The 17,258-nt window shown below is 33.4% G+C and overlaps 1 protein-coding gene and 1 long non-coding RNA gene across 2 annotated transcripts; both read right to left on the reverse strand.

The window, feature by feature from the left end:
• Window positions 1-1,554: 1,554 nt before the first annotated feature.
• LOC110719265 (transcription factor bHLH36-like) lies at window positions 1,555-3,692 on the reverse strand. The gene is made up of 3 exons (XM_021898158.1): window positions 3,253-3,692; window positions 2,249-2,587; window positions 1,555-1,775 (listed from the first exon to the last, which is right to left on the reverse strand). The coding sequence occupies exons 1-3, from the start codon at window positions 3,613-3,615 to the stop codon at window positions 1,710-1,712; spliced, it is 768 nt and encodes a 255-aa protein (XP_021753850.1). The 5' UTR covers window positions 3,616-3,692; the 3' UTR covers window positions 1,555-1,709.
• A 7,942-nt stretch (window positions 3,693-11,634) lies between these two features.
• LOC110719416 lies at window positions 11,635-15,371 on the reverse strand. Its single transcript, XR_002511088.1, has 4 exons — window positions 15,155-15,371; window positions 14,834-14,959; window positions 12,065-12,325; window positions 11,635-11,937 (listed from the first exon to the last, which is right to left on the reverse strand). It is a non-coding gene; the product is annotated as an uncharacterized LOC110719416 (long non-coding RNA).
• Between the last annotated feature and the right edge of the window lie 1,887 nt (window positions 15,372-17,258).

Below are 17,258 nucleotides of genomic sequence, written 5' to 3' on the forward strand. Positions count from 1 at the left end.
TATTTAACATTGCCTTTTACTCTATTTTTTGTATCATTCATTAGTCATTACATACAACATAGAATACATCCTTAGGGTTTACAACACTTTTGAAAAGATAAATAAATTAGGTGTTAATTATAGATGTAGTAATGTAGTTTAAACAACCATCTTAATTAACCAAACATTCATCTTCCTCTTGTTAATGTGAAACTAGGTTAAGTTCACACAAAGTAATACCCCATAGTCCATACCATCTTTCGACTAAATAACTTAACCTTTGGTGATGTCCCTCGGGATCTCTTAGCAAAGGGTGATAATATAAGCAGGGAGTGGAGCCAAGGGTTGGTGGAGGCCTTTTGATTTCCTAAGTAGACCCCGAAAAAATATTTTAAAATGCAGAAGTTGTGGATTAACATTAATTATAATTGGTAATTTAGTCAGTAGAATCATTTTCTTATCGTTGATAATTTATAAAATGAAATATTTATTTATTAATTTAATTTGTATAAAAACTAAATCTTTTTTTTTTTGTTGTCGTTGTTTGGGGTAAAAATTACCCCCCGCCACGTGGCCCAATGAGGGACCGACACGTGTCACCCTCATACAGGCCCAAAGGGATCCAATCAGAGGATGCCACATGGCATTGTACCCCCAATGGGAGAGCAGATTCTCATCTGCTATAAATAGAGGAAGCATCCTCATTTATGGGAGAGGCAGAAATACAGACACAAAACCCGAGCAATATTAATTGCGGAATCTCTCTAAATCAGGGAGAAAACCCTATTTACTTTCCGCACTTTTACCCATCCGGAATCATACTATCTTGATCGTCGGAGGCGGAACTCCACCCAACCAGAGTTTCGTGGTTTTGCAGGTACAGACGTCAGGCGCACATACTCCGTATTGTAACTCTCCCGAGGGATTCAAAAAAACCCGAAACAATCGTCTTTTTATGAAACAAAAGTGTTGACTTAATAGGTTAAGTCTCGTCCCCTAATTTTCAAATCCTGCCTTCGCTACTGCAGATTGCCCAAATTTATTTGTGGCGTTAGACTATCTCCAAGGTGAGACTTAAGGGAGTTTTTTTTAGGAGAGAGAGAGTATTTTTTGCAAAGGATACCAATAAGTTGGTATTTAAACTTAGCAACTCTAAAAGAAAATTGCTAAGTTTAGATACTCAACTTTGAGTCTCATTTGACAAAAAGTGTATGTGGGCCCTTTATCAAATATTATAACATATTTTGTAATTTATTTAAGTTTAATTTTTTTTTTTTTTTTTTTTTTTGAAAAACTTACAATATGGATTTGATGGGTCATAAATTGAAAGTAACATTAGTATACTTTAGAGAGTCTCACCATTGAGAAATTAGACTTCACATGAGTTGCTAAATTGAAAAGTGTGTTGGGTATCATCATTAAAGGTAAAAAACAACACATTTTGTATTTCAATACTCAAAGTGAGTCTCACCAATAGAGATGGTGTAAGTTGGTCACTAGAGCTTTGTTGATATCAAAATGAAGTCATGTCTTAGATAAGCATGGGTCCACTATGCGACACAAAATCAAATAATCTTGGGTAGTGCAAGATCCTATTTATTTAGCACATTAAACATCATAAATTCATAACACCAGGTACACCCATCACTCCTAAATTCCCCATCACTCTTTATTTTCAAAGTTTAAAATCAAATAATAATTTAAAATACAATAACGTTCATCTCTGGATATCAACTACGTAGTATTTTATTCTTCAGATTTGTTGCATCAATGGCAATCTTGCCATCCTCTCCTTCCTGTCATTAAGATTAAAATAATTGGTCAGTAAAGTCAATTATGTATGAAAATATTTTCTCAACCATACCACCAAACAAAATAGATGAAAAATTATATGATAATAATAAAATCATTGAGATGTCGGCCGTCATTGTCTCATGATAATCAAACAAATTATTTTTTTTATTGAAAGATCAATCAATCAAATTAATTATGATAGCTTATATGATATTCCTTTCATTTAGAAACAAGGGTTACGATTCCTCCAAGACAATATTAAATGTTGTCTCGACATGATTTTGACACTCTTTATGACAATATAGTTACGATACTCTTTATTATAAAAAAAAAGAGTACTAATATACAAAATTAATTAAAGGTGTGTCAAAATTATTTTCCGACAAAATCATTTATTGAAAATATTTAACTTGGTAGCGGGAATGAGAGGATGTGACGATTAGTAGACAAAGAGTGTAACATTAGAGTACAATACCTGAGCTTGAATAGAATGAACAAAAATATTGTTGACTCTTTTTGAAGAAGAACTGACCACATCTAACCCTTCTTGGACTAGACATTGAAGAACCTTTGATAGAGGTAACCCTTGACCTTCATTTTCATCATCATCTCTACAATAAGTACTCACAATCACCTCTACACTTTCTTTCAAAACATTCACAATCACATCACTAACATTTTTTTTGTGCCCTTCAAGTTTTGACACTTCCTCTTTAAGGGCATCTCTTTTTTCATTCAACACTTTCATCTTTTGTTGCATTTGCTGTATATACTTCACTGCCTCTCCCAAATGATCCGATATCGACCGCTTTCCCTACAAAATTATTTGTTTTTATTTCCATCCAAATTCAAATTTCGAATAAATTTCTTAACAATCGAAGTTTTTTATTAACTACGGAGTAGAGATCATTCTTACTTTTGTTAGTAAAATTCATGTCCAAAAAGTTCAATACATACTATATAATCATCAAAAAACTAACTCAATCAATAGATTAAGCGGATTAGTTTTAATTTATGCTCTACCAAGTATGTATTCAAAAAAAATTATTGAACAACAAAATTAATATAGAAGAAGTATTCAAAACAAAGCCCCCACAATGCAAAACTTAGCATGTTACGTTTTTTTCCGATCACACAGTTTCTTCAAGTAATTAATGAGCTTACTAGCTAGAGATAATTACACAAATTTCTAACATAATTGTCTATTTTTTGAAAAAAAAAAAAAAGTCTAGACAACTAATATATTTTTTGATATTTTTCTACTTCCCAAGCGCACATACACTTTTCCAAAGAATAAAACATAATAAACTACTCATAGCTTTTTTGTTAGAGTTATGCATTGAGAAATGATCGGTAATTATACATTGCAATAATCTAACCACATTTTAAAATCATACAATAAGTAATAAAAATGCATGTAATACAAAGTTTAAAAGTTAGTAAAGTGTATAGGTGACACGAAATCGAGAGAGTATTTACCTTAGTGTATTCAACAGGAAGTAGAGATTTTAGAGATGTATGAAGGGAAGACATTTCAAGTCTTCGTTTTCGTTCGATCTCTCTATGTATAATCTTCTGCTTTTTCTTGCTATCGTAAGGGTTTATGCCATTGTTTTCTTGATCACGATCAATGGCTAATGATCGTTTTTTACGATTAAGGTTTGGTGTTAGAGGAGGGTCATCTATAAAAGAGGGGATTTGGTTAAGGAGATTATCAAGATCATTATTATGTTGCTCTAATAATGTTGGGGTTATTTGACCACCTTCAAATTGAGTTAAAGGTACAAAATCAGAAATATCTAGGAATATTTCATTATTTTGTGAACACAAAGGATCAAACATAATTGAAGAAGAAAGGTTATTCAAGTTTTATGGTATGTTTCTTTTGTCTCATTCTATTCCTTTCCTCTTATAGTAGACGTAGGGGAGTAGAGTGAAAAGAAAGAAAGTTTATTCATACATTAATTTTTTTTTAAAAACAAAATTGAATCTGTAATTTCAGACTAGAAGTAAAAAAACATTTCTGCAAGTTTTTGTTTTGTCTTTTAGTAAATCTATCTAATGCTCCCGTTATTCTTAAATAAAAGTGTGTCAATTAACGAGTTAAGGCACAAATGGAGACTTTGTTATTTGATCTTTCACCATTTGTAGACTATGTTATCTTTATGTACCTTTTGGGAATTGATGTGATATTTCTAGTAAAAGATTAAATAATTCCATTAAAAAACTTAGTCCCTTAGATTAAAAACTTAGGCCCTATGCTTTTAAAAAAATAAAAAAAATAAAAAATCATTAGGCCCTATTGTTTTTTACTTTTTTTTTTAATTTTTTTTTTAACAAATCAATTCATTAATCAAAAGCCATACGACATCTACAAATGAAATTTAAATCAACAAATATATGAAATTAAATCAAATTTCCTTCATCAAAGCTACGATCGTTGAATAGATCTTGCACTGTGGTACATCTCTCGCACACATCGCTGGAATATACAGCCTTTTCGGAGAGACGTCTAACGATTTGTTGTAGCCGTAAGGATGATTTTCATCTAATTCACTTAAACGCCTTTGGAGATTTGACAACCGTTGCGATCCCAGACAACTATTTACCAACAAACTGATAATAGGGCAAAAAATGATTACCTTTTTAATAGGCCCTAACACACAAAAAAACCATAAACAAAAACAAACAACAAAACTAACAAAAACTAACGACTTCACCATATGGAGATGGACAAATATCTACACTACTCGTATAGATTTATTGAAAACGAAATTGCAAAACTAAGGAAAATTAAGGAAAAAGGGTCGGAAATAGTCTACTTCCGACCTAAACGACCAAAAATTTGGAGAAACCCTAGAAAAGAAGAGGAGAGAAGAGGAGAGGAGAGGCGAATATTACTCGAGCAATTTACTTTGTAATGTGTAAACGAGATATCTATTATTTTTTACTTATCTTTAATTCAATTACTTTATCTCAGTTTAGTTTAGTTTAGTTCAATAAAATTAGTCATCTCTAGCTGCTAAAAAAAAGAAACGCCTTCTCATGGGTTAAGCAAAAAGCAGCCATCATTACAACTTTAATGAAGAACGCCATCTCAGCATCAGAAGCTCTTCAAACAAACATCTCCATATCCATACATTTGCATTTAAAAATAAAAAAAAAAAAAAAAAAAAAATCAAATCAACCCCATAAAATCCTAAAACCTTTTGAGCATGAATAAGAATTTGATAAACAAATTTTGGGTGAAAAATGAAGGAAGGGAAAAGATCAAAATGTGGTGTTGTGGTTGATTATTAACAATATGTTATAACATATGGGGGGAGAAGTGGAAAATACAAGGGAGAGAAGTTCAGAAGCCCACAAACCACAACCTACTGTGAGGTTTCATCCTAAAACTAATTTGCAATAGAAAAAGTAGCCCACTTGGATTATAAAATGAAAGCCCTTGATGGGACAAATAATAATCACACTTGCACTTAACAATCTCCCCCTCAAATGTGAGCCTATTACACCCCCCTAATGAACATAAACGCACCCAGATCTTAGAGAGCCTGGCTGTAAGAGGAGGTGACACACACAGATTGCCTTAGACATACTTTGTGTTTAATGCTTTGTGTTTTCTCCATTGGCAATTAGACATACGCAATACTTCTTAAATTTTGCAAGAAAGTCATAATTTGTTTGGTTTCAAACGACATCAACCATCCAAATTAGGGGGGGGGGGGGCATTTGTTACACCCAAAATTTAAATTTTTGACTTTGACCTAATGACCAAGGAAAATGGACCTTAGAATTATATTAAGGGCCTTTTGTCAGACAATGGAAGTAAGGAGAATTGTGCTGGATTCAGTTAAAAGGCCCAAGAAGATGAACGAATCACTTTGGAGGCAAAATAAGGCAATTCGATTTCAAAAGGGGTTGGCGCCAAGAGGTGTAACTGCGCAACAGCTACTGGACCCTAAATTGTCTACAAATAGCTAGAAGTGAAGAAATCGAAGGAAGGATATCAGCAAAACAATCAACAACAAACATTTTATTTTCTTTAAGCTTCCTTCTTATCTTTCTTAGTTTTCCCTTGGCTTAATAGGCAAGCAATAGTTTAGTTTTCCTTAGCATGTGTTGAAGGTCGATTGTTTTTTCCAATTGTATGAACATGGAGATAACCTTTCTTTCAACTTGTGCAATTGTAGACCTAACTTTATCCTTTAATTAATGGAGAGCATTTGCATCTTTTGTCATATGTTTATCTGGTCTACTCATTTCTTTAAGCAATCTAACTTATTTAATTTCATTGGGAAGCTTCTTTATTGTTTGTTTTCTTACGTTAGCGAGGTTATCAATCTTTTGAAACCAGTAGCAAGAGGGGCAACCCCTTAATACTCTAGAACAAGATAGGGTATTTGACTTGTTGGTAAAGAACAGTATTTTCCTCAACACAGTCTTTGCCTTTTCCTACTACTTCATGGGATATCATACTTGGGGCAAACAAGCACTACTAGAAAACAGCCCATTTTCGACAGACCGGTTCCGACGAACGTGCCATTCCGTCAAAAAATTCGAAATTTCTGACAGATTTAATTAATCCGTCGGAAATTTCCAACATAATATAAATCCGTCAGAAATTTCCGACAGAATATAAATTCGTCGGAATTTATGTATTTTTCGACGGAATATAAATTTTTTTTTAAAAAAAAAGTTTCTCATACTTAATATCTCACGCTCTCATTCCTCTCTTAAAATAAACAAAACCCTCTCTTCTCTTTCTCTCTCCTCCTCTTCCTCAAATTTCAAGCCTCTCCTATTCTCTTTATCTCTCCTCTTCTTCCTTACTTCTCTTTTTCTCACGCCTCTCCTCTTCTCTTCTCTTTCTCTCTCCTCTACTTCCTCTGCTCTCTTTCTTTCTTTTTCTCACACCTTTCTTTACCTCTCTACGGTTTTTACGATCAAATTCAACCTTGAAATCCCTAGATCTAGAGGTTTCATGGTCGAATTTGGCCGTATTAAACCAATTTCGAGGTGATATTCAAAGCTTCGGTTGTAAAGGTATGTTTTCTTGTTTTTAATTTTCTTTCTTTATTTTTTTTTTTGTTAATTTTTGGGTTGTGATTGTGGTTTTCGGCGGTAGTGGTGGTGGTTTTAGGTGGGTGGTGGGGTGGTTTGCTTAACATGGGTGGTTTGGCCGAATTTGTTAGGGTTATGGTTGTAGATCTGGGTTGGGTATGGTTTGGTTTGGGTGGTAGATCTGGATTGGTGAATCAGGTCGTTTAGGGTTAGGGGGTTGGGTCTGGTTCGGTTAGGTGGGTGGTAGGGTGGATCGGTTAGGGTGAGTGGTGGTGTAGTCCGAGTTAGTGTGGTGGGTAGGGATCTGGTTTGTGTGTGTGTGTGTGTGTGTTTTAAAGGTGGATGTGGTGGGGTTCTGGTGGTGGTTTTGGTGGTTGGGTTGTGGGTGATAGTTTTGGTGGTTGGTACGTGTTTAGGGGGGCTAGTAGAGGTGGTGTGGGGCTGGTAGGACTGGGATGGAGGCTGGTGGTGTGGACTGGTGGTGGGGGTTGGGGGCTGGGGTGCGGGCTGGTGGTGTGGGGTGACGGCTGGGGTGGTGTGGGTGGTGGTGGCATTTTTTTTTTGTTTTTTTTTTCAGTATTTTTCGACGGAATTCCGGCGGAATTGTGTCTGTCGGAAATTTCCGACGGACTTTTTTCGTGCCATAAAATATTTTCTGATGACTGAATTCCTTCGAAAAAATGTTTTCGATGGAAATTCCGTCGGAAAGGTCGTTTTTCCTACAAAAAATTTTCCGACAACCAGTACTGACGGAAATTCCGTCGAAAACAGGTTTTCCAACGGGAAACAGGATGTTTCCGTCGAAAATGGCCTGTTTTCTTGTACTGAAGGGGGGAGTCCACGTAATGGAGTTGCAAAACAATTTTTCCCTCGTATCTGCCAAGGTATAGACTAAAACAACACTTGGTAACCTAATTGAAGGTGTATGGTATTTTCACGTATCAGTCAGAGATGAAAGGGTTGAGAAAATATCCATTCATGGTGGGTTTCCAAAAGGATTTGTTGTCGTTGTTTGGAATGCAATAAGCGTACATAGGCATTCATTCTTCGACAACTTTAACAAGTTGCGTGAAGCATACCATTCAATGTTAGTGGTGATTATTGAAGCAAGAACAAGTATCCCATGGTGGACTTTGTAAGGAATGGTATTGCATTGGACTACAAGTTGAATGCGATAGGGCCACCGTCCGGATTGGAGGGCGTTGTCGTGGCTTGGGATAGCCGTGTAGAACTAACCATACTTCTAACACAAGGGCAGATGTTTATTCAGGCATGTAATGTCGTTAAACACAATTGTAACTTAGATTTGGAGTCATTTACTAGTTTTTTAAATGCATTTTGGTTTAGGTTCGATTCTAATTGTCTAATTTTTACTTGTCATGCATGCAGCCTGGTATCAAACTTTCAGGGCTTTAATATGAGCCTATGAGGACCTACCTAAAGGTAAGTACTATTTTGGAGGATTTTAGCAATTCCGAGGACGACGATTATTATATCATACCACCGACTCCACATAGCGCGTGTGGGTACGTGCGGTGGAACTAGATTCATCTCCACAAATGACAACAGAAGACAAAGGACTTTAGACGCTACAACCAATGCATACAATGTTGTTACTATTATTGTTGTAATCTCATGGGATTAAGTTATTTTGATAAACATATCTACAAGTTGTATGTGGCTACTAGTTGATTTGGTATATAATATCACCTAAAAAAATTTGGTTAACCTCATGAATACAATATGATATAAGCCATACTTAAATTGGTACGAAAATTAATTACAATTTAACAATTATAAATTTCTCTCTAATATACGGATGAAATTTACTTAAGTCTAGAATGTAACGGATTATTCACTTTCTGTATTTTCAAATTAGATACTCAAGTGGAAAGTGATAGACACCAAGATGTAGCCTACTTGTGTAACTAAGATCTTACGTACAAAAGGCACCCCATTTCCTTTTCCCATACAAGCTACGCTGCTACGGTTTATAGCCATATAGGGAATGGTTTGTGTTGCATGTATTAATTTTGGAAAATTATATGAGTGAATACTAAGAATTGAAATAAAAATAAGTAATGTTAGGAATGGGATAACATGGCTAATAAGTCATTAATGTGTAAGGTCGAACTATTAATAGTTAAGTGTTAAGGATCAATTAAACGAATTACTAACTCAATTATTTATTAAAAAAACCTACATAAACAAAACATAAATATCCATATTAACTTTGTAATTTGTTTCAAAAATAAATATTAACTTTGTAATTTATAAAGTCAAGTTGGATTTTGTTGGAAGAGGAACATTCAAAAATAAAAACTGCCTCTTTTACTCTTTAATTTACATTCAAGATTTGTTTAGCAGTTTAAGAAAAGAATTAGTAGGAAATTATTTTGAAACAGGTAATACTGTAAGGAATCCAATGTCCCCTCTTCCTCATCTACTATAAAATCAAATCAAATGTATTACTTTGTACACACTTCTCTTTCTCTATTTCTCACTCTCTCTCTCTCCCCTTTCTTAGTTTTCATCTCCCTCGTCTCACTCCTCTATAGGAAGTTACTTCTATTTCTTCCTCCTCTTTCTCCATTCCCATCTCCTTTGTCTCACTCCTTCATCTCATTCCTCTATCAGTTATATATATATATATATATATATAGATTTATATTGTACGTATATTATGTGTATATATTTGACATATATACATATGTGTACTTAGATTTAGATTATTTTGAATTTACATAATATTTTTTTCCATATTAAATAGTTAATTTAAAATTACTATTTCTTTATTTCTTTATATTTTTGTAACAAATTATGCCCTTGGAGTAGGGTGGGATATATTCGTCTTGAGACAATGGACTAGAAAACGGGGACATCTTAACCTTGTACTATTGTTTTGAAGGGGAATTGCACGTCAAAGTTAAAAGGAATGTGTTGGTCCTCCATCCTCAAGATAACTATCAACCCGAGGAATTAGATCTGGGTAGTGGATCTCATCTTGGAAGAAAATTTTGTCTTGCGGGTTCTTTATCAACAACATAACAATACGTATAAGAAATAGTGTGGAAAAGTTCATTAGGGAATATGGTTTAAAGCCGGGTTATGCAATTATGTTACCAAATCATACATCAGATTAGGAATTATTGTAAGTTTAGGTTTATTTTTAAGAATGTAATTTAATTGCCATATTTTCATGAGTATTGGTAATACTTAATTTATGTTTACACTTGTGCAGAATGTCCCTTTGGATTTCGCCAACAAACACCTTCACCAAGACGACTTCGAGAGATATTAAATTGTTGGAATAAGGAAATTTCGCCAACAAATACCATTTAAATGACCACTTTTTACTTTTGAGACCAACTACCTTTTAAATAAATATTTTTTTAAAAAAAAATTACCACAAAAATACAAAAACTTCAACAACACTACCACATTTAAATTAATTTTCCGGTAAGAATCTCTGGAGCGTACTTTATAAAATTTCAATTAATTTTGATAGAGAAAATAAGGGAATTTCGGTAGCCAAACACAATTACATGTAAATTGTTTTTAATTCGCATTGTAGTTGATTGAAGTTCTCAATTTAATCTTAAAATTAGGGTTCATGGTAAAAAAAAAAAAAAAATAGGGTTTTAAGAAATCGGGGGATTTAGGGCAATTAAAATGTATTACCCAATTTAGGGTTAATGTATATCAATATCGTCATTTAATATGGATTTTTAGAGGGAAATTTACAAAATAGGCCCCTGAAACGGAGATTTTGCCGGAAAAATTAAATGTGGCAGTGCTACTTAAAGTTTTTGTGTTTTTGTGGTAGTTTTTTCAAAAAAAAAAATAAAAAAAATAAATGATAGTTATTTCAAAATTGGTCATTTAAATGGTAGCTGTTTTTAAAAGTGATCATTTAAATGGTAGTTGTTGGTAAAATTTCTTCGGAATAATGGATGGTGGCAAATGGACGGAGGCAGAGTTGTGGTGGAATATTCAAATGGTAAGATAACCCGTTGTGTTATCTCTGGTGTCGGAGACTACATACGAAAGCATGAAATTCGTAAGGACTAGGGGCTGGTTGTTATGTTCAAATGCGAAGACGACCTGTTAAGCCTCTACTTGTACCCTTTGTAATGTTGAACTTTAGGCTTAAAAATGTTTTGTTGGTCGGTTATTACTTACTGTTTTAAATTGTGTGCAACTGTTTTATTTGAAAACTTTGACATTCATTTTGTGTTTGACGTTTGAGAGTTTTACTTTTAGCATTAATTGGGTTTTATTGTTTTGAATATTGTGATATATTTATTGGTAGTTTTATTGTTTTGAATATTGTGATATATTTATTGGTAATTTTATTGTTTTGAATATTGTGATATTAATTGTATTTAACGTTGGTATTGTTTTTTTTTTTTTTTTGACAAAATTGATTGGGTTGTATTATTTTGAATATTGTGATATTAACCTTTACTCATTACTACATTTTTTATCTATTGCAACCCCTAAATCCGTTGCATTAGGTATCAAAATCCGTTATATTAGGCCTAATGCAACGACCATGTATCGTGGCATCTGCATTTGACACCTAATGCAACGACAACATTAATCCGTCGCATTAGCTTAATACCTAATGCAACGGCATCATTTATCCGTCGCGTTAGATTAATACCTGAAAACATCATAATATTGAGACCGAATGCCACGGCAGAGACTATTATAATTGTTATTATTTTTTAAAATTATTATACATGAACCAATATATATGTATATAAATCTATTTAGATATGACAAAATAAAGGAAAATATTATTGGATTTAAAAATTTAAGAGTACATAAATATAATGTCGCACTTAAAAAAAATTTACAAGTTCAAATAACACCTATAACTACATGTATATTCCTTATAACATAATTTTGACATAAGTTTGAGCTAATAGTATGAAAAACTTAAGCAGGTGTTTCTTCATAATTTGTTGAAACTCTATAATTGGCCCCTTTTATCCTTAGTCGTCTACTCAATGTCGTGCAACCTACCAGCTTCTACGAACAGTACTCTCCCAGCCATCACAACTGTAGATCATGTCGATGAGCAATGACCAAAGCCTATAAAAAACAATCATTAGTTTTTAAAATAACCGCATTGAAAACAGAAAATACAAACAGATATTATTACATCAAATTCCACATGAAATTGGTTCAACCACATTTACTCAAATGTTCAAGAATTTACCTTTTAGCTGCACAGGAGCTCACGTAAATGGAACAAAGTACCTATTATTGGTGACTTTAAGCTAGCATCAAATTAACGGTTTCACAAGTACGCATATCCCTTTGTCGTGCTTGAGAGTTAGTAGTTATTCATCAATCATCATAATGTAGAAATATACCAATCATTGATGTGCTCAGGAAACAGTTTACATCATCCTAATTTAAGTCAGTGCTTATCGTTGAAAACTGATTAGCTCATGAATAATAATTGAAAGCTATATACCTGTAAAAGGAGTCAAAAAATCAGTGTAGTCAATTTTCTGCTTTCTGCATACATCTTTCATAAGTTACTTTACTGCCTCCTTATTCAATCAGAAGCAGAATAGCAAATACTTTAATAAATCTCTGGTTGTTTAAGCTAGATTCTTAAAACGCAAAGATGATCACATGAAGAATATGTAAATATTTCTAGGCACTATATGCTAGCTAACATCTAAACAATATTAATGTAAATCAGAATGCCAAATAGAGGGAATTGAGGAAATTCAAAGATGATCTGAAGCTCTGTACAATAGAGATCAAGGTATATTCTCACCCAAGCGGCACAAATTAATGTAGTCCAGTACATTAATTGTGGACAAGCAAAATTAATAATCAGCAAGCAGGGAAGTCATTAATTTTTAGATAATTAATTAAAGGGCAAATTTGAACATTCTAATGGCTATATAATCTTTGATAGACTTACACTGTTACAAGGTTCTAAATTCATACAACCGAGTTCCAGCATTTCTACTAGTTCATGGTTCAACTATAGCATGTTCAACTATCCATATTTCACAATTAACCTACCAACTACGCTTTAAGTTTTAAACTTTGACTCATAAGAGCTAAGATTGTACATTATTGGTTAACTCTACATTGTGACTATAATGGGCAAGCGTCATTCTGAGACTATAATATCAGGGCATTCGTTCACTCGTTGTAGCTCCTTACTATTTGAGCAGTACATATCCTGCTTTACCAAGTTTAGGCAGGTTTGAAACAATATATACTACTAATGAAACAAGGCAAATGTAGTGATACATGGTTAGGAAGTATGAGAAATATTTAGGTCCTCTCTAGACTCCCGGGTCAGTGATCATCCCAGCAGAAACCTGCTATTTATAATCCTATTTCAGTTAGCCGAAAAATAAAATGGTAGTATTACAACAACATTTATTACAGTATCAGATAAAGAATAAGCTCTTAATAAAAACCGTTAAGTTATTTTAGCTTGCTGCAGATTAAGCCTTGAAGCATGATAGAAGGTAAGCAAACTAACTTAGAGCTGAGGACTTGCCACCAAGTGTAGCAAAAACAGAAAGTAATTAAGCAAACACGATGTAAGAACGTGCCAATAGTACTGCTTCTGAGCACACCAACTAATCAATATAGTAGTTATTCACATTATCTTGTAAGGAATCAAACTATAGCATGTCATAGGACTTGGGTTAAGAGTAGGTTCACACATTATCAATATTTGGATGATAAATTTTAGTCAAGCTAGAACCAGACTTGTTCTAAAATAAAATAGATCATTATCACAAAGAATCACATTGTTAAGCAGTATACTTCATTTATTGAAATGAAATATCAGTCAGAGAAAAATAACCAACAAAAATGTCAATTTGCTTATAGCTTACACCACATCAAGTCCAACAGTCATTAAAAGCATTTATATGTTTATAGAAGGTCCTTTCAATGTTTAAGATTCTTTTCTTTTTCTTCGAATTCTTTTGCTTCTTTCTTTCGGGCAAATTACTTATGTGCATTGTAGTTGTGAGGTTGACTTATGTTCCAGCTAGATTGAGGTATCTAGTGATTCTAGTTAACCAGTTTCAGAGACACTAAAAGAATCATTGAATGCATAATTTCCTTTTGAGTAGCCATTAGGTAATCTTCTGGTATAAACAACTAACTCTAATCCAACTTGAAGACACCCCTCATACGTTAGTCACATCTAAAATTAGAAAAAGAATTTAGAAAACCATTATTCTTCCCAACAAAATAATATATATTTAACCAACACATCTATTCAACCGCCAGTAATACACAAGTATATATATTGGACTAAATTAACAATAGCCTGATAGCATTGAATTTAAAGATTCGTGACTAAGGAAATAGCAAATTCTCATACTAGGACATACAGTCATACATTAAGGAAATACAAACCAGAACAAGAAATACATGTAATTTCAAGTTTTCAACTAAATAAAAAATGGAATACAAAAAAATTAAGAAATTAAGAAGGGTTTAAGAAAAACCTCCATAAGGAGATTGAGATGGACCCTAAAATTAAAGTATTAGTGTACCACATATTATCTTTAGAGGGAGGAGCACTAAAAACGGGAGCTACATTAATAGTTCCAAAGGATTATAAATTATTCATAAATTGCAAAACAATTACAGTTTCAAAAATAGAATCCCGAGCAAAATTACAATCAAGCCTTTTGAGACATAATGATGTCCAGCATAAAATATTACAATATGGGTGTTGCTTTATAGAATTACAATCCCTATATTTTTTTTTTTAATTTTATCTTTTTTATTTATAAACTCCAATTTGAAATTTCAAAATTTTAATCAAATAATACAATTCTAAATTCTCAAACAAAGTAATGTAAAACAATGAAGCAAATATATTTTAATTTCAATATACAATTTGAAAAAAGAAATCTAAATACATAAATTGCATTTCCAATTAAGAGCCGCAAGTGGGATTTGAAATTGTAAGGATAAAAATACTGACCCAAACCCCTTGCGGTGTCAGTTGTGTTAGTGGTGTCGGCTAGGAGGTGTGGCGGCGTTGGTGGCACTGACTTTTGGTGGTGCGGTGCAGCGGTGGTCTGGTGAAGCATACTAGATCTCCCTCCATCTTCTCAGAGTAACAGGTGAAACGTACAAATAGTGAGTAAATAATAATTACTAGAAATTCAAATGAGTTGATTAAAAAAATAGTTCGATAATCTACCTAAGAACCCTAGATTGTCTATACTGACAAATAAATCAATGATAGTGAAACCCTATATTGTCAAATTGATATTTGATGATTATGAAGAAGAATAAATACCTCAACTCAGCTTCAATGGAGGAAATAAAGACCAGAGTACGCCGCTTCAATGGAGGAAAGAAAGAGAGATAGGAGAGAGAAAATGAGCGGAAGAGAGAGAAAATAAGTAAAGAGGGTCCTCACCGTCCTCCAAATAGTGACTCACCAAATTTTATTAAAAATCAGAGGGATTTTCAAAATTTAAGCGCATTTTCATACGGAGTATTTAATATCACTGCCGTGGCATTAGCTTTTCAGGCCGTTGTATTAGTACACCTAATGCAACGGCTTCTTAAAGCCGTTGCGTTAGCTCCATCTTTTGATGTACAAAGTTTATGCCATTGTTTAGGCTTATCTAATGCAACGACAATAAAATGAGCCGTTGCACTAGCTCTATTTTAGCCGTTGCATTTGATTAAAAATGTAGTAGTGACTCGTCCTCGAGTAAACAAAGCTAAAATTAACCTAGACAACAATAAAATCTAATATTCACTGTCATAGGAATCACGATTGCACTTAGCATGTGCAATAAGCCCTTTAAACCCCTAGGCTAGCCTAAAGGATGAGTTCGGTCTCGTGAAGGTTTGCAGAAGGCATACCCATAAAGCCAAAATAAAAATAAAAAATTTAAAAAACTAACGACTAATAACTAACCTAAAACAACTAAAATACGTTTAGTTATAACAACTAAAACACACTAAATCTTTGCTTGTGCTCAAGCAAAGCACGTCAAAACAAGTGATGAATTTCCAAAATGAATAAGATCATCCAAGTGAGAAGCATTAAAAAAATTAAATTTGTTCATAAACTTTAGCATCACAAGCTAACAAGCATAGATGAAATACTAGTTTAATAGCACCTTTAATGGCCAACCAATCTTACCGCTTCCTTCCCCCAAGCTTGAATCTTCCTTAGGGATGCTCAACCATATTTGCTCATGCCTCACTTCGATTTGATGACCCTCATCAGGAGTTGCACAAAATCTTTCCCTCCACCGTTTTGGGACCAAACCACATGATGAAGATTAAGAGGACTTTTAAAGGGTGAGCTAGGGTGATAAGGTGGGAAATGTAATTTGGGAATGTGGTGATAAGAAAATAAACTAGTGGAGAAAATAACACAAAACACCTCCGGCCGTGAGATATAATAGTTACAAAAGTTACAACTAGAAATTTAAATAACATATTTCTAAACATCAACAAATCTTATTTTTCATTTTCCACCATTCCCATTCAATCTTTCTCAATATTTTTTTTTCAATTTTTTTTTTTGAACTTCTTTTTTTCTCATTATTTTTAATTGCCCTTTTTTCACATATTTTTCGACATTGCATTTTTTTTTCCTTTCAACGTCCACTTGAATAACATATCATTAAAAAAAAAATCTTGACAATAACATCCACTTTTCAATACTTGAACTCATAGTAAAACCACATGCTTGTAAAGTATGGTAGTAAAGAAAATAATATAGGCTCAGGATGGCTAACAAGAGATAGATGTGAAAATAAAAAAATAAAAAATCCTAATGATGTAATCTGAAAGCTCTAAACAATAAGAAGAAATGCACCAATCATGTCCTTCAATGTAATTTAGTCATCGATCTCGGGATGCTAAAATGCAAGTCCCAATTTAGGTGATCAAGAAGGGGGAAAAGAGATAGGGAGTCTTACGAGGTTCGTAGCCCTCCACTAAGGTCTCATCGCACAAGGGGAAGCGAATCTATCTTACCACATACCATTGCCAATAAAGGATTTATGCCATCTTCCATAATTCATCAATCCAATGCCAATCAACTTATGACAAAAACAAAGAAAAATATTTTCATTTAAAATCACTCGATTCACAAATTGACTTGGAAATTCATTTAGGACAAGGACGACGTTTAATGCTACATGGTATATATAAACAAATTCTTCATTCACACTAATCAAGTCAAAACAAAACAAATGGCAGAAAGAGATTATTTCACACAAACTTGAAAAGATACAGAAAGGAAAGAGTATACCAATGGCGTGGTGGGTGAAAACTAGCAAGTGAACCTCTTGAACTAATAAGGTCAAGCGCCTAGAAATTAATCGCAATGAACCATAGGAGGTGCTCTTCTTATATCATCACTTGCATAAAAG

This window comes from Chenopodium quinoa, unplaced genomic scaffold, assembly GCF_001683475.1.
Source record: "Chenopodium quinoa cultivar QQ74 unplaced genomic scaffold, ASM168347v1, whole genome shotgun sequence".
NCBI classification, from domain to species: Eukaryota; Viridiplantae; Streptophyta; class Magnoliopsida; order Caryophyllales; family Amaranthaceae; genus Chenopodium; species Chenopodium quinoa.